The sequence below is a fragment of the Haliaeetus leucocephalus genome, unplaced genomic scaffold, assembly GCF_000737465.1.
Source record: "Haliaeetus leucocephalus isolate CR32 unplaced genomic scaffold, Haliaeetus_leucocephalus-4.0 Scaffold848, whole genome shotgun sequence".
Lineage (NCBI taxonomy): Eukaryota > Metazoa > Chordata > Aves > Accipitriformes > Accipitridae > Haliaeetus > Haliaeetus leucocephalus.
In genome coordinates, this window is record NW_010973284.1 from 824,320 (window position 1) to 850,660 (window position 26,341).

General features: G+C 43.8%; 1 protein-coding gene across 2 annotated transcripts in view; it reads left to right on the plus strand.

The window, feature by feature from the left end:
• Nucleotides 1–26,341, plus strand: part of DOCK7 (dedicator of cytokinesis 7) — a 99,925-nt gene that overhangs the window by 66,943 nt on the left and 6,641 nt on the right. The window contains exons 26-42 of one of the 2 annotated variants that reach the window (XM_010582299.1): nucleotides 98–268; nucleotides 1,042–1,181; nucleotides 5,307–5,476; nucleotides 6,320–6,474; nucleotides 7,381–7,563; nucleotides 8,044–8,179; nucleotides 9,375–9,471; nucleotides 11,865–11,961; nucleotides 12,871–13,005; nucleotides 13,701–13,853; nucleotides 15,042–15,200; nucleotides 15,470–15,570; nucleotides 16,514–16,706; nucleotides 17,273–17,416; nucleotides 18,399–18,530; nucleotides 19,555–19,569; nucleotides 24,983–25,108. In XM_010582299.1, the coding sequence (XP_010580601.1) occupies nucleotides 98–268; nucleotides 1,042–1,181; nucleotides 5,307–5,476; nucleotides 6,320–6,474; nucleotides 7,381–7,563; nucleotides 8,044–8,179; nucleotides 9,375–9,471; nucleotides 11,865–11,961; nucleotides 12,871–13,005; nucleotides 13,701–13,853; nucleotides 15,042–15,200; nucleotides 15,470–15,570; nucleotides 16,514–16,706; nucleotides 17,273–17,416; nucleotides 18,399–18,530; nucleotides 19,555–19,569; nucleotides 24,983–25,108 (2,307 nt within the window). Of the gene's footprint in view, nucleotides 1–97; nucleotides 269–1,041; nucleotides 1,182–5,306; nucleotides 5,477–6,319; nucleotides 6,475–7,380; nucleotides 7,564–8,043; nucleotides 8,180–9,374; nucleotides 9,472–11,864; nucleotides 11,962–12,870; nucleotides 13,006–13,700; nucleotides 13,854–15,041; nucleotides 15,201–15,469; nucleotides 15,571–16,513; nucleotides 16,707–17,272; nucleotides 17,417–18,398; nucleotides 18,531–19,554; nucleotides 19,570–24,973; nucleotides 25,109–26,341 lie in introns of both variants that reach the window. The other variant, XM_010582300.1, reaches the window with a different exon arrangement.

Sequence of the window (26,341 nt, forward strand, 5' to 3'; positions counted from 1 at the left end):
GAAGTGTTTTTTGGGACCAGTGGTGGGACGGGGGGCTCGTGCTACATTTATACTCTCTTTTGGTGCTAACTGCAATTTTATGGGCTAAACTTGCCAGGTGTCTTCAAAGCTGTATTCCTTAACAAATCCAAGTAACCTGGCATCTTTGAGGCTGGACTTCCTTCGCATCATCTGCAGCCATGAACACTATGTCACCTTGAATTTACCCTGCAGCTTGCTCACACCACCTGCATCTCCATCACCCTCTGTGTCTTCAGCAACTTCTCAGGTACAGTGTGACAAAGATCCTTTGAGGAAATGCAAGCTGAGCTTTGTTCTGAGACTTAAATCATATGAGGCAGTTGAACCGCCCATATTTTCAGTCTCTGCTTGCTAATGTTTTTTGAAAGTGTTTATTTAGAAATTGTTTTTTCCTGCCACATAGGTTTTGACTTCTTTTGATCTTTTATTGTTGAAAAAAGAATGCCCATATCCCTATCCTCATAGTGACCACACACTGTCCTTAGGGACCTAGTCCCCTCCTATATTGGACAAACATGTGACCATAAATGAGCCATTAAAGAAAATGCTCTGTCCAGCGTTACCCTTTTCTTAGAAAACAAGGGTCTTTCTAGCACACTGTAGCTTAGTCCTAGCCTGCTCAGAAAAAGTAATTTGAATTAGCAAGCGTGTTATTCAAGTGGATTAATTAGTTGCAAAATTATGTAAACTAAATCAAATTAAAGCCCTCTTTAGCCTGAATAAGAGCATCCATACCTGAGTTAAAAGTTCAATTAACCCACTTTTAAAGGTTATTTGGCTTAACTTCCCTAGGGCCTGCCCTGTGGGTGGGAAGGCAATAACAACAAACAGAATTAATGGAAGAGTTAGTGAGCTTGAATGTAACGTAAGTAGATGTGCCTAGATCCAAACAAAAAAGCAAAAAGGTAGTTTATGTGAGATTGTCTTTCATTCTGAAAACTGTTTCTAGTGTATTTCATAACCTTTGACTCTGTTCCAAGGGGCCTCATGATGCAACTTCTGAAACTTGATTTTTTTCAGAGTTCTGGGTTCTCCACAAATGTCCAAGACCAGAAGATTGCAAATATGTTTGAATTGTCTGTGCCTTTCCGCCAACAGCATTACTTGGCCGGGCTTGTGTTAACAGAACTGGCTGTCATTTTAGATCCTGATGCAGAAGGGTAAATCTTTACAATTTTTTTCCCCCAGAGTTTTCTGTAATTCCAAGCAAACGGTGGATACAAAGCAAGTTCTGTCATGGCCAGAATTGATGTAAATTTGTGAGCTGAGAATATAAGAAACCAGTTCTTTAAGAATCCTCTTCTTTCTCCCTACCTGTCATATTTCTTACTTCCTTAGGCCTGACTCTGTAAGCATGATTTCAATCACATTTTTCGAGCTGAGAAGAAGGGAAAAAGGTTCCTGCTGGAGCCCCCAGCTGCCACAGGGGCACTGCTGGAGCTCTAAGAGGAAAATAGCTTTTCTCAATTGTAACAAGAAAATAATTTTCAACATTTAGGAAGTCTCTGTTGCTGGTGGTTTTAAATGTTACAATGTATTTTGCCTGTGGTCCTCCCGGCTCTTTTTAAAGGTAAATTATGCATTGATGAGGCCCCTGCGGGTTACATAAATAGACAGCTAGAGTCAAGCATGCAGAGTTTGTCAGTGACTTGCCTGACTTGTGCAGCAAATAATTTTCTGGACTAGGAGTGTAGCGTGTAGTCCTGACATCCAGTCTGTTACTTGTGTTATTTAGGGCTGTATTCTGCGTTGCCTCTTTAAAATGGGTTTCAATGGAAATTATTGATTGCTTCCACAGTCCTAAGTTCTCTCGCAGGCATTTTTCTCAAGGTGGACTCAGGAATATCAGCCGAGTCGACAAATGCTGATGATTCATGGTTAATTCTGCCCCTTTACCAAGCAGTCTCAGGAGTTAAACATTCATTCTGTTTCCTGTTGGAGAAGAAAGTGATGCCATAAATTAGAATATTTCCTTGTATATGTACATAACACACTGCAGTCCCATTTGTTTGGCCTGAAATGGAAAAAGCAGCAAATCCTTACCCACGTACACTGTCTGCAGAAATCCTTTTTGTAGCATAGGAGCATCCTGCTCACTGGTTAGAAATCAGGTCCTGTCTCTGACCATATTTGCCCCCGTTCTTCACAAACTTTCTGTTCTCACCTGCCTGCCTCTTGAGCTCTCTCACCTTGCTGTTCTCAGCACTTAAGCTTGGACCAGGACAGTAATCTCTGCCCAGCTGCACAAAGGAGCTATCAGCATGATCTTGCTGGTGTCCACTGGGGAGACAGCTCCTCTCTCAAACCTTGTCTAGGCAGAAAAAGCCCCCTGATACCAGTTCAGCTCCAGAGATGCATTTTGATCAAAGCTCCTGAATTTTGGTGGAGATGTATACTAGTGTCATGGTTTAACCCCAGCCAGCAACTAAGTGTCACACAGCTGCTCACTCACTTCTCCCCCCCCCGCCCCACTGGGATGGGGGAGAGAATCAGAAAAAAAGTAAAACTCGTGGGTTGAGATAAGAATAGTTTAATAGAACAGAAAAGCAGCAGCTAAGAATGATAATGATAACACTAATAAAATGACAACAGTAATAATAAACGGATTGGAATATACAAGTGATGCACAATGCAATTGCTCATGGCCCGCTGGCTGATGCCCAGTTAGTCCCTGAGCGGTGATTCTCCCCAACCCCACTCCCCCCAGTTTATATACTGGGCATGACATCACATGGTATGGAATACCGCTTTGGCCAGTTTGGGTCAGCTGCCCTGGCTGTGTTCCCTCCCAACTTGTGCCTCTCCAGCCTTCTTGCTGGCTGGGCGTGAGAAGCTGAAAAATCCTTGATTTAGTCTAAACATTAGCAACAACTGAAAACATCAGTGTGTTATCAACATTCTTCTCATACCAAACTCAAAAACATAGCACAATACCAGCTACTAGGAAGACAATTAACTCTATCCCAGCTGAAACCAGGACAAACATCAGTGTGTTATCAACATTCTTCTCATACCAAACTCAAAAACATAGCACAATACCAGCTACTAGGAAGACAATTAACTCTATCCCAGCTGAAACCAGGACAACCAGTAATACATTTGTTTTTTATTGTTTTCCTGAATGACTTGCAGTTTGCAGCTTATTAGCTGTTCTCAGGCTTCAACCTGCATTTGCCCTGGTAGATCCACCATCTAAAGTAAACCAGTCTGTTCAGATCTGCTCTTCCCTTGTCTGTGAAGACTTTTAACGGTCATATGGTATCATCAGCAGGTTATTAGTAGAGCATTCGGACATGCCTGCCATTAAAATATTTGGGCTGCCATTTTAAAAAAGCTCAGAATTGTTCCCAGTTGCATTATCCTGTCCTGCAGCAGGAGTGGAGAGGTATGTCCGTTTAGTTGCTTATTGTGTTAGAACTTTGCCTTAGGTCTTGACAGGTGATACAGAGCCTTACGTGTGTTCTGTCCTTGCTCTTTTTGTTCCATTAGCAAAATATGTTAAATTTTAGCTCACCCATTTATAAGAACTCTTTGGATTGAGTTGGACAGAAATGACTGCGATACACTGGTGCGTTAGAGATCTCTCTGGGCTAGGTCCTGTACAGTAACAGTACAGTTAACTCATATTGCTTTTTTCATAGTGCCCGTGTTGCCCACATTGACTGATGTTACAGGACAGAAGTGAGAAAATCGGAATTTGGCCCTCAGTATTCAGTGACAAAAGTTAGTTTCCCAAAAGTGTGCGGTGTTGACAGGAATTCAGGCCAGGGCTGAGATAACAGAGGGGATGGTTGGAGGGCGGCAAGATCAGTTCATTGCATTATCAGCCAGAAAGATTAGGGGACCATATTTCCTCCTCTTCCCTATGGATCAATCCACCACTGTACCTGCTCTGTTCTGGAAAAGTGAAAAAGAAATCCATGTAGCCCTAGGTTTGAATTACGCTGCTTTATTTGGATGTGTATTCCCTACATGCAGTTCTATGGCCTGCAGGATAGTTTCCCTTGAACTGTTAGAAACACAACTTACGTGCCGCTTCTTCAAAATAACACGAAGACTTTTCTTTAACCTTAATATGAAGGAACCAGTCACTTAAAGAAGCCTTTCCTTCCTAGTTGTTAAGGGTCTCACTAATTACACAAACAAGCAATTGTAGGATCTCATTATGGCTTGATTAAAAAACGCAGGAAAGACGTGTAGCTACAACTAGCTAATGTCCTCCTAACCTGTACTGGTGTCTTTTTAATCATTTTAAACCCCCAACAATCCACTCAAAGCCTCTCGTCTCTTTTAACCAGAACTCAACTCTACTTTTCAGGTAAAGTGGATACTGCCTGAAATTCCGCACTTGTTTTAATACCTCAGGTCTGAACACTGAAGCTTATGTTTTGCTAATGCATAATGTATGAGCTTCCTTGGCTGCTTCATGCATGGGGTAAAGTTGTCTTCTTGGCCTGGTTTGCCTACAGAAGCAAATAGCTACAGAGATACCTGCTATTTGCTCTGAGAGAGTTTTGCCTCTGTGTGGTGGCTGAGGGAATTGAAAGGAGCAGAGCGAGTTCTTGAGAGATTCAGGGGAATTTGTGTTTTTAAGGCATGAGCACCAAGTAGGCTCACGCAGGGTGCCCTGCAAAAGGGGATGGTGCTTGGGCCTTGCCATCGTTTGCATCTTAATAATGAGGAAGGCCATTTTTTGCTCTTTTTCCTTCTACCCCTCCATTTTTTGGACACTTTTTATTCAGAATTATGGATCTGTAATCTACTGTTTTAGTTGAATAATTGCGTGGGGGGTCAGGGAACTGAAGCAGAAACTTCCTGATCATTTGATACAAGCAATCTTCTGTCTTAGGAGGGCTTTTCTTTCTGTAAATGGTGTTAAATAAAAACAAAAAAACCCACAATGAATAGTTTCGCTAAACCCACTGTCCTCTCAAGTTTCTCTCCCTGTTTTCCATATTCCCTAAGTTCTCCTAGTGGTCTTTAGTAGACTCGATACTTCAGCATAGCAGTAGCTGGGGCTTTGTTTTTGTATGGAAAATGTGGGAGTGTTCACATTATATTGGGTGTGCACCTCCACAAGATATTTTTGTACATTTTATGTGGCATAGTGAAAAGCCAGCCATTTGTAAAATACATGGGAGATCAAAAAACATGTGTAATGGCGGTTTATGTGAAGTTAAAAATAAAAACCAGGATTTTTTCTTTTTTTGAAGCCCCTTAGTTACAAAGTGTAGTTTGCTTTGGAGATATTAACTAATCTGCATGACCCAACTGTCTTTTAACAGTTTATTTGGATTGCATAAGAAGGTCATCAATATGGTACACAATTTACTGTCCAGTCACGACTCGGATCCGCGGTACGCTGACCCACAGGTAAAGGCCCGGGTGGCAATGCTGTATCTACCTCTGATTGGTGTGATCATGGAGACCGTGCCTCAGCTTTATGACTTCACAGGTATTTTTTATTCTGTGCTTTGAATATACGTTCATCTGCTCAGAAGACTTGAGTGTTTGGGTTCTAAAATTGAACTACAAAACCCTTTATTGTTGGATGTGTTTGTTTCTATTTCTGAATTATAGCTTTGAAATGTTTTCACATCCATTTCCTAAACTGCACTTGCAAAATGTATCTTCAATGACTGTTAATGCTCAAAAGCTGCATTTGCCCACTTGTTTGCATGAAGCGAAAAACTAGCAATGCATTTTAGTTTACATCTGGCTGGCTACTGTATTTGCATAGCCAGCCTCCTTCTATGTTTCTGACCTGCTTTAAAAAGTCACCCCACATACCGTACAATTCCCATAACAATTCCAAAGGATAAGCAGATTTCCTCTTCTTCTTCTTCTTCTTCTTCTTAGTATGTGCTCTGTCAGCAGCTCGTTTCAGGGGTGCTTTGCAAAGCGTTCTGAAGAGCAGCAGAGGTGGGTTATTTCAAATCAGGGCAGGGAGTCCAATCTGGAATAGTTTGGAATTTGGAGTTGTCTTCTACATCCTTTGAGTTTAATGACACAATAAAGCTGCAAGTAAGGATTTGGAGTGAAGTATTCAAAGGGACAAAAGGTCTATTTTCAGAAGGGTTCTAGATACTGAGGTTGTGTAGGTTGCATCTGAAAATTGTTGTTTTCTTTGCTTTGTATGACCTCAAATAATATTCCTGTTTACTTGCAGGACCCCATGAGTGTGATGATTTTCATTTTTGCATTCCTAGACAGTTCAATGAAACTAGCACTGCGGAGGGAGGCTGGGGAGAGAAACTTTGAATTTGGGGATTGACTAGATGCACGTGTTTCTCGGCAGAGAGTCACAATCAGCGAGGGAGACCAAGCTGCGTTGCTGTTGATGATTACGAAAGCGAGGGTGGAAGCATGATAAGCCAGACAGTTGCCATGGCCATCGCAGGAACATCGGTCCCTCAGCTCACCCGGCCCAGCAGTTTTCTACTCACCTCATCGGTACAAAGCCATCTCTCCCTATTCCTTGACTCTTAGTCTGTGTCAATAAGCAAATATTTACGCATGCAGGTCTTGTGGGGCTGATCAGTGAGTGATAGGGACTCACATCGGTTTGCAGCTGGGTGTTACACAGGGAGGCAGAGGGTGAAAGACGAGGGGAATAAATCACGCTTGCATGTTGTTGTGCATGTCTTGGAGAGGGTATAAGAAAATGCCAAGGAGGGATAAAAATCAACAAACCTCAGAAAATGGAAGAATTCTCTTTTCTGATAAAGATTCCCTTTTTCTGAAACAATCTGATAAAAGCTCTTTGAAGTGCAATGGTCATTATGAGCTGTAAGCCCTAAGCAAAAATTCCTACCACATCTAGATCCCACCTAGCTGAAGACATAAATGGGCCATTTCCCCTGTTCTCTGCACAGGGAGGGAATCCTCCTGATTCCAGTAGCAGGCAGGCCCTTCCATTTCTCCCTCCTCCTCCCCTTACTCCTTCATCAAGACCCCATTTTGCTGGGTTTTACATGCACTCAAAGTGAGACACTGGTACATACATGAGATAACGAATGGACCCCCTCTGCTTAGCTGTTAACCTGCTGGAGGTTATTAAAGGCATCTTGAGGGAAGTGGGTGTTTGCTGCCTGAACAGAAACTCATTCATGTAATGTGATTATTTTGGTTCAAACTGCTGCTTCACTCTTGTGACCTGACTGTCTGTGGGCTCCACTGAGCTGTTGGGTTGAGAAAGAGAAATATGTGTCTCCTGGTTGTTAGTAAAAAATGTCTATTCACCTTCTGTTCGGTAATCATTTAGGCTGGGGTGGTAGCTGGTGCAGATCCTTTTAGTGGTGATTGAAGTGTTTGGACATGAAATACAGTGTGGCAAATGTACTGACCTGTCTGTTTTAGAGTGGCAGGCAGCACTCCACCTTCTCAACAGAGTCCAGCCGCAGCCTTCTGATCTGTCTCTTGTGGGTGCTCAAGAACGCGGATGAAAGTGTCTTGCAGAAATGGTTCACAGACCTGTCAGTGTTGCAGCTCAATCGCCTGCTGGATTTGCTTTATCTTTGTGTATCCTGCTTTGAATACAAGGTACTGCTATGTCGTTTAAACCTCCTGAAGTTCCTTCTAGGGCTTGCTGAGGAACTTTCTGCAGTCGTGTCAAGGATGGGAGCGTAAAGGCATTTCCTGCTCTCTCCTAAGTATTTCCTGTATTCAAAATCCCAAGGCTAAGCATGTCTCTGTACAATCTCTAGCCTTTTTCCATGTTTACTTTTCAGCCATGCAAGTGTCTGTGCCTTGTTCTTCTTAAGCAGTTTGTGCTGCTTGCCACTCATCTGGGAACTGCTGCAGTGAAAGGGGATAGCTCTTGGTCATTTTGCTTACTATCAACAAGAAGAGAGGTTTCTGTAGCAATGCTGGAGTCTGGGTAGATTATCCAGCTAGCAACTAAACCTGTATTCCTTTCTTGCTGTATGTCTTTAGACAGGAAAGATATTTTGAGTTGTTAATGCTTAGAAAATATCCCAGATTGAAAGAATCTTCCCTCATGGTCTCATTTGAAACTTGCAGGGCAAGAAGGTATTTGAAAGAATGAACAGTCTGACGTTCAAGAAGTCGAAAGACATGAGAGCCAAACTTGAAGAAGCTATTTTGGGAAGCATAGGGGCAAGGCAGGAAATGGTCCGAAGAAGCAGAGGACAGCTAGGTAAGTAAAGAAGTCTTCTGTGCTGTCCCCTTTTTCCAAAAACTGCTACTCCCATCCCCAACAATTAATTTGCACCCGTCTGTGGTGTGGGATACTACCCATCAAGATCGTCAGACAAAGAGGCCCCCAGAAAAAGCTGTTTGCAGTTTGCAGCATGCTTCACTGGGTCTGCAAAATCTCTACGCTTTCCCCAAGTTCCATCTACAGGCAGCTTGTTTGTTACTTGATTACTTTTATGTACATGTGATCACGTCTCATTTATGGGGTGTTCTTGCCTGAACTTCTTCCAGTGTGGCATCTTTCAGAGCCACCTTCTAGTACATCCTGTTCAAGGATCAGAGTGGAAAACAAACCGCCTGATGTTGCTTTGATAGCTCTGAAAATGCCTGGATATTTCTGCTAACTTAATGAGGATTGAAATAGCCAGTAGTTGGGGTAACAAGCACCTTCTGATTATTTTTGCTGTTTACATTGTTTGGGAGGAAGGATGGCCCTGGGGTTAAGACAAGGATCAGAGCTGTGGTTTTGTCTCCTGCTCTGCCACAGGCGTCCTGGTACATGCGAACCAGTAATTGTAGGCTAAGTTGAATAAATATTTTAGAGCCATAAGTAATGAATCACTTCAGAGAGATGGGGACCTTCGTATTTTTTTTTCTTAATCTGGCCTGATTGCCTTTGTTACTTGAAATTCCCCTGTCTTCCCAGCAGCGAGAATAAAGACATAAAAGACGGTGAGGTAGGAAAGAGGGTCTCGGCACCACCCTGAGAACATGACTGTGTGCCAGTTGAGGACAGCAATATCGGGCTGCTGAGGATTGCGACACCCAGGGTCCTTATGTAGCCCAAGGAAGGCGCTTCTCTTACCAGCCCTGAGAGCTACCTCCCTGATTTGAGTATCTCAGCTGCCTCTCTCTGTTAGCTCTATAGTGAGCTGGCGTGTGGCAGTGCACAAAGTGGTCTGCGTTGCTCATTGCTCTCTTGCATACAAAACTGCTGCAAAGTGAAGTTGCCTCTCGTGCCACTCAGCAGTGACAATGTTAGGGGCCATGTAGATATCTTGGGTGAGTGCCACAGCCTTGGGCTCTAAGAAGTCATAGTTTGCTGTCACCTGTCACTTGTGAACAAATCTAGAGTTGCTACCCGTGAAAAAAAACTAGCATTAGATGACTGCTATTGTTTTGATATTATCCTGCAGAGAGAAGTCCTTCTGGGAGCGCATTTGGAAGTCAAGAGAATTTGAGATGGAGAAAGGATATGACTCACTGGCGTCAAAACACAGAAAAGCTTGACAAGTAACTCTGCCTTATCCTTCTACATTAACAATGTGACAGTGCCTATGAGAACACAGGGTCTCTCTCCCCATAGAAGGTCAATGGCAGCAGTCCACTTAGCTCTCATCCAAGGAAGTGTGGGCCCTCAGCTGGAACAGGGCTGGCAGTGTGCAAATAGCTTTTAGTCCAACGCTGCCCTATCTAACTCTTTGCTTTTCCACTGTCTCTTGTTTTCTTAGATTTTAAAGTGACATTTAAAGAGACTAATACAATCCATTACCTTCTTAAAATCCTGTAGTAAGCTGTAATTTAGAGAGAAGATCCATTAACAGTTTTCACAGATAGCGTATATATCTCATGTCATATTTCCTTTATTCCGTAAGAGCATTCTGGAGTTGTCAAAGCTCGCTTTCCTTTCCTGTCCTAATCCATCACTTTGATTGTTTTTCCACATGTGCTGTGCTTTTAGAAGCCACAAACCAGCCAGGTACTGTAGCATTGGTGTGCAGTTCTTATAAATGGCCATTTTGTACATCTGCAGACTCAATCATCACAGCATTGTTTGTGATGCTTGGCAGAAGTTTTCAGTGTGTGTGTGCAACTGATTGGAATGAGCTCTTTTTGCTTATTAGACCCGTTTCCTTTAAAATTCCCTCTTTTGGTGTGGTTTAATCCAGAGGGCTCAGGAGTTGTGTTTGAGCTTCGCTGTGCACGTTTTCTGTTTCCTCAAATTGCAACCTGCAGTCTGCATCCTCCCAGCAAAAGAATGATTCCTAATCCTAGGAAAGCAATCTCGGCCCAGGTGAAGCTCTGACGAAACTGAGGAGTGGGGTCCTCAGAGCCAGATGGAGATCAGGCCAAATTTTACCCTTGAAGACATTGATGCTTCCTGGAGTAGAAAGTACATCTTCACAGCTGCTAATTGCTTTGTCCAATCCAAGAATGTAATCTCTTGTTATGTCAAGTAGTGGCTTTTTGTCCAGGAGTCCAGCCCTGTTGAGGCATTGGGAAAGCCAAATGACCAGTGTGTTTCAACCTGCTAATGAAGTAATGCAGATTTAAATTCCACCATTGTACAACTCCAGAGCTCTGGACAGAGTTACACCAGATTAAAATTTGGCCTGAAGAATTTATCAGTTCACTGCTGGCACTGGGTCTGAGCCCTCTCCTTCCCAGAAGGACCTCATGTACATGTTAAACAGCGGTGGAATGCCTTGATGGCCAAAGGATGGTATCTCACCCCACAAAATAATCTGCTTGGATAACTCTACAAACCTGCTTTTTAACCCGCACTTGCTCACTGTGACCTGGGTCCATCACACTCCACTCCTATGGCACTGCAAGTGTGTCTTGTGTCCGTAGGTAGAGTCTGGCCTTTGAAACCTGACAAGCAAGACTTTTCACACGGAGAATTGTGCACAGCTAATTGCAGGTGGTACTATTTTATGCAGATGGTATTCTTTTATATAGGGCCAGGCCCCAAGCCTTCATATTCTGGAGCCTGAAGAGTAGATAATGAGCGTATGACCCAGCTCCCCGAGGAAGCAGTGTGGCAGGGGAGGGTTGCTGCAATACAGGTCCCAGAGCAGACTCAGCTGCCGTCCACTTTGTTGTGTATTTTGCTTGGATTTTGTCAGTTCCCATGGGTCACGCTCCTGCTGTGATTTGCCTTGGCATGAGTCTGTTGGAGATGGCACCTGTGGTAGGGCAGGCCATAGCTGGGCTCGTTAAATATACCACTGGATCTTTGCCAAATGCAGCTCGTGCCAGTGAAATGGGGTGGTTGCTGCTGAATTCCTGGGGCCACCGCCGTGAGTAGGTGTTTGAACTTTGTAAGACTTTCCAGGAAAGTAAGTGCCTGGCATATAACAGCAAAATTTTGTCGTTTTTCTTGGAGAGGCAGATATTCTTCAAGAACTGTAATGTAATGTCGCTTGAAGGGACAAAGGTTGCACCCTCAGCTACAACCAGTCTAGCTGCGGGGATCAACGGTGTAGCTATACTAGCTCGTGTAGCACCACCTTGTGTCCATAGCCTATAACATAAACCCATATGTTCTGTTCCTGGTTGTGCTGTTGCATGCCTAACGATGCTACTAAACCGGTTTTGAGTTGGACTTTGATTCTAAACTGTTGTTGTGTTCCTGGGAGAGTAACAAGTGTCAGGAAGTAGTGTGATCTCTCCTAGCATGATGAACGTAAATCCTGTGTAAGTTTGTATATGTAAAAAACCAAGTCTTTCTTCCTGTCCTCTTAATGGATGCGTTGAAATATCCTTGTAGTGTTGTCCGGCAATAACTATACAAATTGTAACTGGGAGTTTCCTGCTAATGAGAACATATTTTTGACTGGAAAATATGTAGATCTACTTCTTAAACAGAAAGTAATTTTTATTGCTTTCTTTTCTCTGATTAGATCAAGGGCAGAGATAGAACATGAGGCACTTATCGATGGAAATCTCGCAACGGAAGCCAATCTGATTATTTTGGATACGCTAGAGATAGTTGTACAGGTAAGGTTGATAAGAAAATAGAGATGTAATACCGTTACGACCACCTGGCCAGGCAGCAGTTTGTTAAACAAAACCTTCCTGCTGCTCTTAACTGCCTGGATGCTGTCAGAACTGTTCAAGTCCCCAGCTGCAGTGGGGAGGGTGGTAATGCCTCTCCTAATCCTCAGCCTGTAACAATCTGGTTTTACGCTGTAGTAGCTTCCTTCAGTCTTTTTGAAAGTTGTTCCCTTTTTGTAGTATAAGAAGTGGTTGTTCTAAAACTCAGCAATGAACTGTAAAAATTTCCAAGTCCTGACCTTTTCTAACCAATTCCTCTAGTTCTTTCCAAATCTGCCTCAAGTCATTAGGTTCCAGGTCAGCCTCCTGTATCTGTACTTACTTTACACGGTGCAGGAAAGCTTCCAGGCTCCGTGGTTTGTATGCACAGCCCAGCTATTTCCTCACTCCCCACGGGTGAGCGAGGACACATGGCAGTTTTGTCCCCTGCTTTCTGTACAAATGAAACCTGGACACGGACTGGAAGCAGGCGGTAACAGGCTTACCAGATCCACCTCTGAGCCACAGAGAGACCCAGGAATCCCAAGGGTTGCATCTTACACTTGAATAATGCACCTAGAAGCCAGCTACAGACTTTTCCTCTAGTAGAACAAGGTCCCCAAAAGTCAGAGCCTCAGTGGGTAGAAAGCGTCATCGTTCCACCAGCATTAGCGCATGGGTCAGGTTTTCAGTACCTGGGGGTTGAGGGTTGATTCAGTGACTGTTTTGCAGGCCCAGCTAAGTGGGTAATTTCTCCATGCCAAAGCAGAGTTGTTCTCTCTCTCTCTTTTCTCTCTCTCTCACACAAGCACGAAAACACACACAGGAGGTTAATTTTTGCTCATGCAACTCTTGGTTTACTTTTGACTGCAGACTGTTTCTGTGACGGAGTCCAAAGAGAGTATCCTCGGTGGGGTGCTGAAAGTGCTTCTGCACAGCATGGCCTGCAACCAAAGTGCACTTTATCTCCAACACTGCTTCGCCACACAGAGGGCTTTGGTTTCAAAGGTGAATTCTCTGCAGATGTTATACTATATTCTGAGCAATGCTGATGGAGGGTGGGACTGTTTTCTTCCTTTGCATTGGGGTCACTTCACCAAGCATTTACTATTTTGTGCAGTATTGATATGCAGGAAGTGTGGTCTGGGGGTTGATAAAACCTGACTGGTTTTCACGATCAGTACCTGTATTTATGCACTTTGGGTTTGACGGCTGCATGCCACAGTACAGTTCGCAGACTCTGAATGTGGTGTGGGTTCCTGCTCGCTGGCGGCAGGTGGTCAGAGGCTCCTAGCAAGTACAGAGCACAAAACACAGGTGGAATTTAAGTTGTATGAACCTCAATTAAAATTGATTTGTTTTACTGGGTCCATAATTTAAACAATTTCCCAGTTTCTGTAGGTGTACTGGGAAAAACTCAATGTTTTAAGCCTGAGCTTTTGGAACTGATGTAAATTGATCTAAGGGTGTAGATGTAGGGGCAAGTTGTGGGGGTAGGTAAAATGAGTTGCCTTCCAGTGCTGCCAGTGAGTCTTCTTTGCCTTACTGTAAAAGTGAAGTGATTCAAATTAGCATCATTCCCCACAAAACAGACTTCCTCTAATGCCAGTGTACGCTCATTGCTGAGGGTTGCCCTGTTTTTTTGTCTGAGTGCTCGTTCCTGTCTGTCCAAGCACTAATTTTCTCATGTGCTGTTTTCCCAGTTCCCTGAGCTGCTGTTTGAAGAAGAGACTGAGCAGTGTGCAGATCTGTGCCTGAGGCTCCTGAGACACTGTAGCAGCAGTATCAGCACGATACGGTCGCATGCGAGTGCCTCTCTTTACCTTCTGATGAGGCAAAACTTTGAGATTGGGAATGTGAGTATCCTGCTGCACTTCATTAGGTTATTACGTGTAAACTGGTTGGGGACTGCTGGATGGAGCTCTGTGTATTCCTGTGGGAGAAAGGCTGTTGGAGGGCTTACCGTCGAAATGAGCATGACATGCAAAGGGAAGAGAGGCACGCAGCAGTGGCATGATTTTGCTAAGCTCCTGATCTTGCAGTACCTCACAGTGCTGGTCAGTGCATAGCAGGAGTGTCCAGTCTCCAGTGTCAGAGTCCGAGCTGTATGCCCAGATTATCTTTGCAGGCAAGCTGCCTCTCATGTCGGTTTGTAGAGAGATGCAGAGCCCTGCCTGGAATGTCCACCAGCTTCCAAACCTGTCAGTTTGGAAGGTTTGCCTACTCTTCAGATTGGACAGTTTGCACTTGAGAGGCTGTTTGGAGGAACTCCCCTCTGCTTTGTTTTCACACACCTCTAGGTGAGAGCAGAAATAGCCACACAGCCCTTTCTGTGTCACAGCTAATAGTGCGCCCTTTCTGAAAGGGCTGTGTTAGGGGAGGTGAGTTAGCAATGCTGGGATTTTGTTTTCATTCAGATCTTTACCTCTAATTACATCTTCGCTCGACCCACCCATGTGCACTTTAAATTGTCAAGAAAATTCTCATCTTAACTCTTCCAGCTGGTATTTTGCAGGCATACATGTAGCTATGTATCACAAAGTGCTCCTCCAGCCATCTTTGTTTACACTGTTTTGGTTATAGTCCCCCCGCAGTGAGTAGCAGAACTGGAGGCACCCACTGGTTCTGGGCCCAGGGACTATTAGTGGATTGATAGCAGTGAGTTAACAGTGACTCCAGTTTTTAGGCTAGACCAAACCAAAAGCAACTGTCTGGAATGAAAGCTGTATCACAGGAGGGAGTTGAGCATCGTCCTCTTCAGGGTATGTGAGAGAAGAGCATGCAGAAGGAGGAAAAAACTAAAACTTCTGCAGGAGAATCTTCACCTGGAACTAAATAATGCTGTCATCAGGTTATGAAGTTCAGCAGCACCAGAGGTTTATTGTAATCACTGCTCTGAGACAGCCCTTTCTGCAAAACTTGAGTTTTCTTTTTTGTATCGGGTATCTTTCAGGAGGAGGGTACAATGACCAGAGCACTGATGTTGCAGCAGACTGTTGCAGTATCTCCAGGTTGTTGAAATGCTGTAACAATATCTCTTGCAGAACTTTGCCAGAGTGAAGATGCAGGTGACCATGTCTCTCTCATCCCTGGTGGGGACATCGCAGAACTTCAATGAAGAATTTTTGCGACGTTCCCTGAAGACTATTTTGACATATGCTGAAGAAGATCTGGAACTTAGGGAGACAACATTTCCTGATCAGGTAAAAGAAATACTACAAGGGAAGTAATGTGTAATTCATTAACAGGCTGTGCTTAAACCTTCATCTAGAGCTGGAGAATTTGCATGCATTCCCTGAAGGAGGTACTTTTTTTTTTTTTTAAATCGCCTTAATCAAGGACCTGGGTTTTATGTACTAATTCTGACAACAAGGTGCAAACACACAAAGGTTCAGAGTGACTGTGGTCCTAACATATCAGTGGTTAGCTCGATTCCCATTCCCAGTTCATTACAGCAGTATATTTTTTACAGGTCCAGGATCTGGTGTTCAACCTCCATATGATCCTCTCTGACACGGTTAAAATGAAGGAGCACCAGGAAGATCCAGAAATGTTGATTGACCTAATGTACAGGTAGAGTTTATAACCATTGCACTGTAAGGACAGTAGATGTCAGTGCTCCACACGGTGTTTGAACAGCTTAGTACCTGCTGCACTTCCTGTGTTTAGGGCGTGAGGTATCGTATTGCTGTGAAATTTGAGTGCTTGTTTTTATTAGCAGTTATTTTACTTTGAACTTAATCCCGTTTTAAACTGCTTGCCATGATTCACATTTCACCTCAAAACAGCACAGCTTCTTGCTGTTTGGTTTTGGACTCAGATGTTGCATATTTGAGCCCTTATAGAGCTTGTTTTTGGAGCAGTTCCAGGCCTCAGTGCTCATGGACCAATATATACCTGTCTGTTGTGTTTGAATGCGGTTGTTTGGCATTTATGTAGCTTATCTTGGATAAAAGTAGTTTGCATTCCCCAGCAGTCTCTAACAATCTCCTCCTCCACCTGAGTAAAGAACTGTCCCTGCTTACATCAGGGAAAACGTAAGGATCTTCCAGGACCTGCTTGCAGAAAAGGCTTTTTGGTGATGGTACATATGATGGTCTCCATATGCAGAAGATATACCAGAGCCGTGTTAACATCCCGACTACCAAATTGCATGGTGTGGTCTGCACAAATGGTCCTGAAGGCTTCTTAGAAGGTGGCAGAGATTTTGTCATAAGTGACCAGGCAGGTCTGCTCTGATTGTCCCACACCTTTGGCTTACTGCCAGTCTCCAAGTGAAATAGGAGCTTTGGTCAAGAGCTTCAGCAGTCACCCATAAAAGCATTGTGCCATTGGGGGTAGCTGCAGTTGCTTGCCTGCCTCTAACTGGCTCAGAAATTCCTAAAGTATTATAGGGTAACTTTCCGTCTATATAGCTTCTTATCTCATGCATTTCTGGATAGCCTAGCACTGAAGGTGGTTATTATTTAAGTAGAAGTAACTAAATACTAATCACAGACGTTTTCTTTTCAATTAGGATTGCAAAGGGCTATCAGAATTCCCCTGACCTGCGTTTGACGTGGCTGCAGAACATGGCTGGAAAGCACTCCGAGAGGAGCAATCATGCTGAATCAGCCCAGTGCCTGGTCCACTCTGCAGCCTTGGTGGCTGAATATCTAAGCATGCTGGAAGACCGAAAATACCTCCCTGTAGGGTGTGTTACATTTCAGGTGGGAATTATCCTCCGTAATGTACTTTTGGGTTTTGTCATCTGCTGCTGAGATACAGTCTCTCCACATGCCAGGTGTTACTGTGCCTACATATTCGTACTGCACTTACTTAATTTGTTTTGGGGAGAATGCATTACAGCAACTTCTGAAAATTTTTACTATGCTTGAAGACTGTCTTGGTTCCCCTAAGTCTTTACATCCGTGGTCTGAATGAATCTAGTTCTTCTAATTTCTCCATTTAAGTCATGGGGTTTTAACCTCTTTGATTTAGCCAGCGTGTCGTGGGTGCAGTTGATGAAAGTGGTTCCTGTTTAAGCAGGACAATACTGAGCAGAACAAACAAGCACATACTTCGCTTTGAATGTATAGGTCGTCCAGTCCAGTTAGCTTAAGCATGTGCTGAAGTACTGTGCTCGCTCAGAAGGAAATTAAATAAAATGCACGTGAAAGCTGCCTCTTTAAAATTTTAGGATTTGACTGAAAATCAGCTGGCTTTCAAAGTATTGCAAGTGTTGAATGTTGTTTAAATTGAGTAAAAATATTTTATCTACATTATATCTCCTTAGAACATATCTTCCAATGTTTTGGAAGAGTCAGCAGTTTCTGATGATGTTGTGTCACCAGATGAAGAAGGTATCTGTTCTGGAAAGTATTTCACAGAAGCTGGTCTGGTGGGATTGCTGGAACAGGCTGCAGCATCTTTCTCCATGGTAGAAGACTTTAATTTCTTTACCTATCTTCTTCAGCAGTCTTACACTGCTGGGCAATATGAAGGAAAATGTTTTCTCTATTAGCCTGTATAATTCTATTATACCAGCTTAATTTGCATGGAGCATTTGGAGTTTTAGTTGTTCCAGATAGCCCTGTTTGCCCTCTGGAGTAAACTGTGCAAAGAACGGGACCTGGGACCAAGAGGCTTTTGTGTGTTTCCAGTGTCTTTCACTTCGACACTGCACATTTGGGAGTTCACAGTAGCAAAGAAAGGCCGTAATGTTTTTCCTCCTCTTCAAAAAGAGTGGGCCGAGAGCTTTGTGCAAGCAGTGTTAATGAGCTGGTAGTAGCGTATCCATCAGAAACCAAGGAAAGCAAGTGAATTATTTCCCACAACACAACATGAAATATCATTCAGTGCGTTTAAGTACAAGCAGCAATAACTCCAGGGCAAAGACCTAGAACCCCTGCTGTGGGCTGGCTGAGCCATGCCATGCAGTGTCTCTGCCTGCGATGGGCTGGATGCCCTCCGTTAGAGACATCCTAAGGAAACTTCACAAAGCCCGTCTCACGGAGGGCCAAAATTGGATGCAGAAGTTGCTTAGGTTGAAGATGTGCTAAATAGAATGAGCTGTACTGTGCACTTAAGCTTCCATATTTTAATTCCCATAGATTTGGTTAGGATCCTATTTAGCTTGTTGTGCTCTTGTGCATATATCCATCCAAAATATCCTAGTTTTGATTCTGTTAATAATCTTATTTCTCGTAGCAATGTGTAATGCATTAGGCTCTTGATTACAAGGGTAACTGAGGATTTTATTCCATTCATGTATGGGTATATGTTAAGAAAAAATGCTGATTACATCACAGTGGTATCTAAGCCACCTTTTCATTTTGCAGTTTTATAATTTAAATGCTGAGAGTATATATTATTCTTACTGTTGAATTGATGGAGCAATCTGATGGACCTTATTTTTGTAGGCTGGCATGTATGAAGCAGTTAATGAGGTTTACAAAGTCCTTATTCCTATTCATGAAGCTAATAGAGATGCCAAGAAGCTATCTACTATTCATGGTAAACTCCAGGAAGCATTCAGCAAGATTGTTCACCAGGTAATGATTTGAATTTTCAGCTGCAATGTGAATTGTGAAGAAACTTCAAATGCTCAGCAAATAAAAACTACCTATTGAGGAAAAACTATTCTAATCAGATTACATGAGACTTGTCAAATGGTGACCCACAGTAAATGCAAGGATCACTAACAGGCGTTTTTTTCTCTCTGGACATTTAACATGAGAAACATGAGAGAACACCACATACCAAGTTTCACTGTAACTTCAGAAATATCCAAGAGTTAAAAATTCCAATCATCTGGCAGTTTATCCTTTCAAATGTTATTTTAAACTGTGTTTTGCATGCTGGGAATAACCACTGTATCTTGCCTTTAGCCCGGTAGGTAACATTCAGAAATGTTGGGGTTTTATTTGTCTGCTCATATGGTGGATAAATTATTGATAGAACCTTCTGAAGCTTAGATGGTGCAAAACCCACCAGCTTAGGTGCTGAGTATTTGATGAGAGACATCAGAAGTTACCAACCCTCACAAAGCTTGACAGACCTCAGCTAAGCAGGAGACGAGCGCACTTGGCAACTCTCAAGAAGCACGTGTTATATTCTAGGAGAGGCCTGCTGGGTGCGTGCCTTTCTGTCAGGGCAGGCAAGGACCCGGCAGACCCTCCTCCAGTACATGCCAGTGCTGCTCCGATCCCCCCACCCCAGTCAGCTTTCTGGTCATGGGCTGCTGGGTACGTTGTTTGTCTGTTGGTGCAGTTACCTTATGCTGCCATCAGCTCCTCCGTAGATGTTGATTAGTACATGGATTTCATAGGATCCAGCTGAGGGTCTGGTGGTTTTCTCTGTGTTCTGGCATTGCCAGATTCCTGCGGTTAAATGAACCGATAGAGGACAATCGTTGAGTGTCCTTCTGGGCCAGAGAAGGCCATTTTGGGTGCATGATGACTTATAATCATTGAAACCATTTCAGGTTTATGATACCTTACATTGATGGTCATGTTTTGGCCTTTGAAACTTTTTTTTGGTTTCTGTGACATGCGCTTTTTACTTTTTATTACACAGAGTACTGGCTGGGAGGTAGGTAACTCCATTTTAGTTAGTAAAGAACACTAATAGATTTTTTCAGATGACTCACGCCAACGCTTGCCCACATGTGCTAGTTGTGGGTATTTCTGTTGCTGTCTGCTGTTAAAACAATTCATTAACCAAAGAAATACCAATAAACCGATTGTGGTTGTAGTAGGAAATTCTTCATAAGAAGCTGTAGGTAGTGCATGGATGCTGATGTGTTCCACTAATGAGGTTCTTTGGTGAATGAGCCACTGTATCATCACTAGTTTGTTTTTATAATTTGTTTATATTTCTTTTCATCAGCATTGACACAGAATATCATCCCTTCATGCCATATTTTCACCCCACCCACAGGGGTCGATTTAAGCAATAATGCTCAGAGGTACTGAAACACAAAACTGGTTTACTGCATGTGCAGACCATATCTCAGAGAATAGGCTGCTTCGTTCTGTTTGTTTAAGAACAATCAATATGTTATGTAGCTGTTTATCTGGCAGTAAAATAGCTTGGTTGTGTTAACTGGAGTCAGTTTTGCTGCTTTCATTTTTGTAGAGGCTGTTTGCTCACATTTCTACAACATACACTGTGAGAACCACACATTTGGATTAAAAATAGACAAAGCAGTCAGCTTCATCTGCAGTCGCACACAGCACAACGAGTTGGATAACTCAGGCCCTAGTCCAGTCAACACAGTGGGTACACGAGCGTCGAGAAGTCTCAGAAGACATTTTAAATGTTTAGTGAATATGATGTTACATTATTTGCTTAGATGTCAGCTGTCCAGTTTATCTCTGCTTTTTTTGTGAGTCAGGCAACTCAGTATGGGCCATCTCACTCCAGGTTTCCACCACAGGAGAGCACTGAAGCCCACACTTGAACTGGGGCCAAGACCGAATTTCTTTGGCATTGTGTGACATAAATAATTTGGGCTGCTGGTGTCTGAACATCAGTTTTAATTCCAGCCTAGCAAGAAATGAAATCCAGTAGCTTAAAAGTAAACACTGACACTTAAGGGCTGGCCCTGTAAATCGTTTATTTGTTCCTGTGAAAAGTCCCAGCAGAGGAGGCAGCACAGCAATCCAGAATACATGTTGTAGGGGTGTAAATGATATGTGTTCAATAGCCAACAAATGTGAAGGCCTGTGAGCATCTATTTTGATTAGTCTGCCCCTAAATCGACCCCTGAAGAAAATCCTGTCATTGGTTATGATTCTAACATCACTCAGTCATGTTTTACTGCATGGTAAAAGACACCCATGGTTTCAGTTCTCGTCTGTCGTCGTGCTCCTTCATTGCCACACTTTTTCTGATCTTTGTGCTTTGTAGCTTTCAGATTTGTTGCATGTTTTGCCCTTTTTCCTTATTTTAAATACTTTAATTGATGCTCACCCTTTTTTATTTTAAAGTTTATTTGCTGCCAATTTGCTGCTTGTTTGTTTTTTGGAATTTCCCTAATTAAATACTTTCTGTTTTCTCCTCTATCGCCCTGGTTGCTGACCCTCCTCCCCACTCTTACTATTGTCTGTTGTGGTAAGTTCCTACTTGTGGAATTTTTTTTTTCCCCCCTCTCTCTTCCCCCCCGGCCCCCCTTTTTGTTTTTTTTATTTTACACTGTGGAAACCCCAATTTCATTTTGCCAAAGAGCTATGCCAACAGCGGGACCCGCCCCCCCATGTCACAAGGAAAGTAGTATTGCCAACTACAAGCACTGACGTAGCCTGAATCTGGCACCAATGCATTTCTGAGATCTGCTTAAACATAGCAAGTGGTGGGGTTTTCTGCTTGTGTGTTTGTTCATTGAATAAATGTTGAATTAGTTCTTTTTGTTTACTTTCCAGTTAGGAAAGTTGTTAGGGAAAATCTTTTCATGCTATGCCATGAGAACTCAAAAATGCTTTTTAAAGCATTTTTGAGAGTATGCACGGTGAGGTTGCCATCAAATAGCAGGACTCCAGGAGCTGGTACTCTCAAAAAATCAATATTGGAAGACTTGTAATAGTTGGCAACACTGCAAAGGACCTTGGTTTAAAATTGAGCAAGAAAATAACAGTGATCAGTTTGGTAAAGATGATTGGCTTTTGCATTCTGCACAGTGTGTATTGAAGGAGTTAGTTTTATTCCTACATACCTCAGGCTGACTCTGTCTTCAGGCAGCTGCTGCTGTGTTGGTCTTGGTGAAGAAAGCAGATGATCACTCTTGTGTCTGATTTTTTTCAAATCTTGTTGGCAAAGCTTTTTGTGTGCGTGCAAGAGATAACTCTAAAACTTTATTCCCAGCAATTTTGAAAGGTATTTACCATGCATAATAACAAATCATGAACCTTCATAAATCATGATGGCTGTTATCTGCTCTGCCAGTTCTGTAATGGCTATTCAGTGTTCACCTTCATTCTCTTCTCCTCCCAAAGACCTATTATTTTTCATAAAATAATAGGAGATAAAATGCTTTTAATAATTTCTCCCTCATATCTGCATTTTTAGCTCTTTTCAGAAACAAGACCATGGAGTATTTTTAAGTTATTTGGTTTGTTTTCAGTACTATGATTAGATAGACTTTGGTATTGGCTAAATTTCAAAGACCCTAGTACAGAGCCATCCCATATTCTTAATGCCAGGCATGAAACTGAGCTCTCCTAATCTCAGGGGACTGGCAGCTACTGAATGTGTGTGTGAGGTATGGAATGGCCCATAGGGGTTTGCTCTCCAGAAGAAGTTTATTTCCATCCCTTTGCTCCCAGGTACAGATCCCCCAGTATGGGTCACATATATTTCATGGCTGATGGATCCAGGGCTTTGTGGGGAGATCTTTCTGTCGCATGATGGGCTAACCAGTGCTTCTCGCTGTCAGCTCTTCTCCCTGGGATCCTTATCATAACTGAGTTCCAGCGACTGGATTTATCAGGAAAAGCCAGTGCAGCTGGTCTTCATGATGATGAAAGGAGTGCCTAAGTTGGGAGCTGCCTTCACACGGGGGCACTGAATCTCACCGGGCTTCCCTGCTGCTACCACTCCTGGGACTTCCCAATGCCCCATTACTCTTATTTTAGGCATTTAGTAAATGCCACCAGAACTCCTTGTTAATTTATGCTGATCAACAGACAGCGTTGTTTTCTTCCTCCCTCGTTATTTTTACAGCAACATAAATGAACGCTGCCTGTAACGAATAGCTGTCTGGGCAGATGTCCACATGGCAGATACTCACCTTGTAGGAACCAGGTTCTGCACATGCTTCATACTGTGAAAGTCACTCGCCGAGTAGGTAGGAAAAAGCACATGAATTAGAAGAGCAGCAGCGTCCCCTCCATCGCTGGGGCCGGCCCCGTGTCTGTGGGTTGGGGCAGGATCCCACCAACTTCCACGTGGAGCGTGCCCAGGCCCCGTGTAAGGTTTGGGGAGCTGTTTCGTATGGCAGTTCCTGTTAGGGAGACTTCTTGCTACCTTGAATTAAAAAAAAAAAAAAAAAAAAACAAAAAACAGCACAGCAAGCTGGAAATGCTGGGCATTGAGGGATTTTAGGATGGGTAATATTGCCCAAAACTGCGGCTTTGAAAAGGCAGCGATGAGTAAATTAAGGGTTCAGTAGACTGCTCATTCCTGTATGGGTCCAGCAGGATGGGCACTGAAGAAAGACAGGGAGTCCAGGGAAATAGCAACCAGATGTTGCCAGATGGTACTTCCAATAAAACAGAATAGCTTTGCAGAATAGGGTCACACACTGGGAGGTGCTTCTGGGGATGGCTGTGGTGTGACGAAACCCTGTAGTCTACGCTGGCAGGTGGAGCTGGATAAAAGTTCCTCTCTGGAGGAGGGATGCTCCGAGGGATGGGCTAGAGCAGGGGTCCAAGGAGCCGCCTGCCCCCCATTAAGCATATGAGCAACTCTCGGTGCGACTCCTTGTTTTCTTAAATTGGAGCATGTGTCCATACTCTTGCCAGAGCAGAGCCGATGAATTTGTATCTGGCGATGTCCCATAGTAAAGCCAAGATGTGGCCTGCACGTATTAAGCAAGGCTGCTGCTGGCTCTGGTTGCTTCAGGCTTCACTTCCACTTCAGAGCTGGGCATCGGTGAGCTTTGCCCCACTGAAGGTACTTGGGGCGAGCAGCAGCCCTCACCCCAAAAAAGCAACGCCGCATCCTCCTGGCTGTCCCTCAGGCAAAAGGAGCCAAGCTGTGCCAGGGCAGCTCCGGAGTGACAGCCCAGAGTTTCCTCCAGGCCACAAGAAGGCGGTGGCTTGCTGTGACAGTGCTTTTTCCAGTCTCTGGAGTTTGCCTGAGGGTTTTTTTCTTATTTATGTTAGTTTGGCTTATTTATCTTCTTTGCCTTCCATGGATCATGTTCACCATCACCACAAGAGATCAGTTTTGCCATAGCAAAATACTAAAAAAAAAAAAAATCATACACAGCAGCCAGGACATCTGTAAGTGCTGTTTGAAACCAAACACCAGCCCAGATTCAGAAACATTGAGCATTATATACTACATCACACTTTCTCACGAGAGTAAAGGTGAACATTTTAGAGTTTCTTGCTGAAAGGCATTCTGGTTTGTGCATGCAGCGTGAGTTTTTTTTAACAAAAATCAAAGGTCTGATTTATTTTTAAAGTGTTTTCTTCTCTCTCTCTCTCAATCAGATTTTCTTCGTTACTTTTCCAGCAAAAATCTTTCTTGTTTCTCTACTTTTGTTGCGTTTCTGGGCCAAATTCACCACTGGCTCAAATGGAAGCAGGTACATGATACAGTGGATTGCATCTGCTTTCACCAGGAGTGACTTTGGCCCTCTTTACTAGACGTTAGTTACTAGAAGAGAACATAACACCTTCCAGTTGACATGCTATTTAAAAAGCACCTGCGTGTGTGTGTGAGTGAACCAGACAATGACTTCGGCCCAATCCTGCAATTACTTGAGCGTGGATTACGGGGGCTCCGGTGTGGGTGATTTTCAGGGGTGTCTGTGTGCAATATCCTCCCTGCGTGCTGCAGGCTGTCAGCAGCTGGACCTCCCTGCGCCTGTGCCTACAGGCTACGGACCAGGCTAAGGGGTGTCTGCACAGGATTTGGAGAGCCTGAAATAATTACCCAAATGAAGGGACTTGCCTTTGGCTGTTCCTCAGAGACATCCAACACCCCCAGACTCCTCCTGGGGTGGGAAAAGTCATTGCAGGGTTGGGCTAATGGTCCTAACTGATCCATATAATTCCATGTTAGTTTATAATTTCATTGCGGTGTTTGCTGCTAAACGCATTCATGCTGAGTTCCAGGTGTGTTTTTTCTTTCCCTTCTTTCTTTCTATTTTTTTCCTTGTTTCTTAATTTCTTTTTTATTTTGCATAAATTCAGGAGTCTGCCTGCAGCCGTGCTCGGGGGTATGCATGTCTCCACACTGAAATAACCTTCTGTTTCTCCAAACCTAGGATGGAAAGAGGATGTTTGGCACCTACTTCCGGGTCGGTTTTTATGGAACTAAATTTGGAGACCTGGATGAGCAAGAGTTTGTTTACAAGGAACCCGCGATAACAAAGTTAGCTGAAATTTCCCATAGGCTCGAGGTGAGATAATTGTGGCTGACCTCAAATTCTGTCTGTGAGTTGCAGTTTTAACTATTGTTGCATCAGTTATTTGAGAGCCGCGTTACCAAATTACAGGAAGCGGCGGAAATGAAAATCGTTGGGCAAAACCAGCGCTGTGCCTCTTGGAGACTGACGCAAGGCTGAGCTTAGAGAAACAAGTCACTTGGCAAAACAGTTTGTGGAGCCCCATGCAGTGACTGAGAGCTGGGCCTGACGTCTCCTGTCCTCTTGCTGGTGCCACCGCTGCAGGAGGCGGGAGGAATGGAGGGAGAGGAGTCCCACAGGTTTTCCCTGATCTTGCAGCAAGATCATTCGAGAATTTGTAGCACATCATCCTGTGTTTGCATTTCTCTTCAGCCGCCTGGTGAGGATATGATGACCTGGGCTTGAAAAAAGGTTGACATGTCTTCCAGTATCTGACTTTCAGACAGTATTGCATTTTGCTGTCATTTTGTTGCCTTCACATAGTGTTCCTCTACTCCTAGAGATTGAACCCTCTAAGGTGGCTGAATTTCAGAGCCCCTGAGGTGGGACATCACAGGTCTGAAGTTTGTTTCAGCCGTGAACAAGCAAAGGCAACTCTCGATTCATCTAACTGGGGCTTGGGTGCAGCTCCGGGTACCACCCAGTGACCATCTGTACCGTGTAACGGTTAGCCTGGCCTGGTTTTGTGCCAACTAACCTGTGTCTAGACAATGTCTTAACACAGTCTGGGGAACAGCATGGGTCAGAGACTGTTCTCATCTGTGCACGTATGAGGCCATCCCCAGCGGGAGAGGAAGAGTGTTCAGCAGCATGGGTCTGGGCCGTGCCACGCTACTTGTTCGTAGGGCCCAGAGGGCAGACCTGGCCCTATTTTATTTGCTAGAACAGATCTGATGTCACGTTGTTGCTCACAACAATTCAGCTGCTGTCATGTTGCGCTGGAAGCAGCAGCGTTGTTTGAGGTTTAAGCCCATGAAACTGAGTTCAGAACCTGGCCATTCACCCAGCCCAGCAAAGCCGTGCTCTGATGCGGCACCTGATTTCCAGGCAGATCTCGTATTGACCCCAGTTTTCAGTTGAGCTCACAGACACACAGCGAGCTCAAATGGCTTGTTCAGAACCACGCAGCGTGTGTGCGTGCAGTTGGAAGGCTCCCGAGTTCTCCTGCCTTCCAGGGTGTTAGGCTTGTTTTTTCCTGTTGCCCCTGGAATGCGACTGATTTAATTC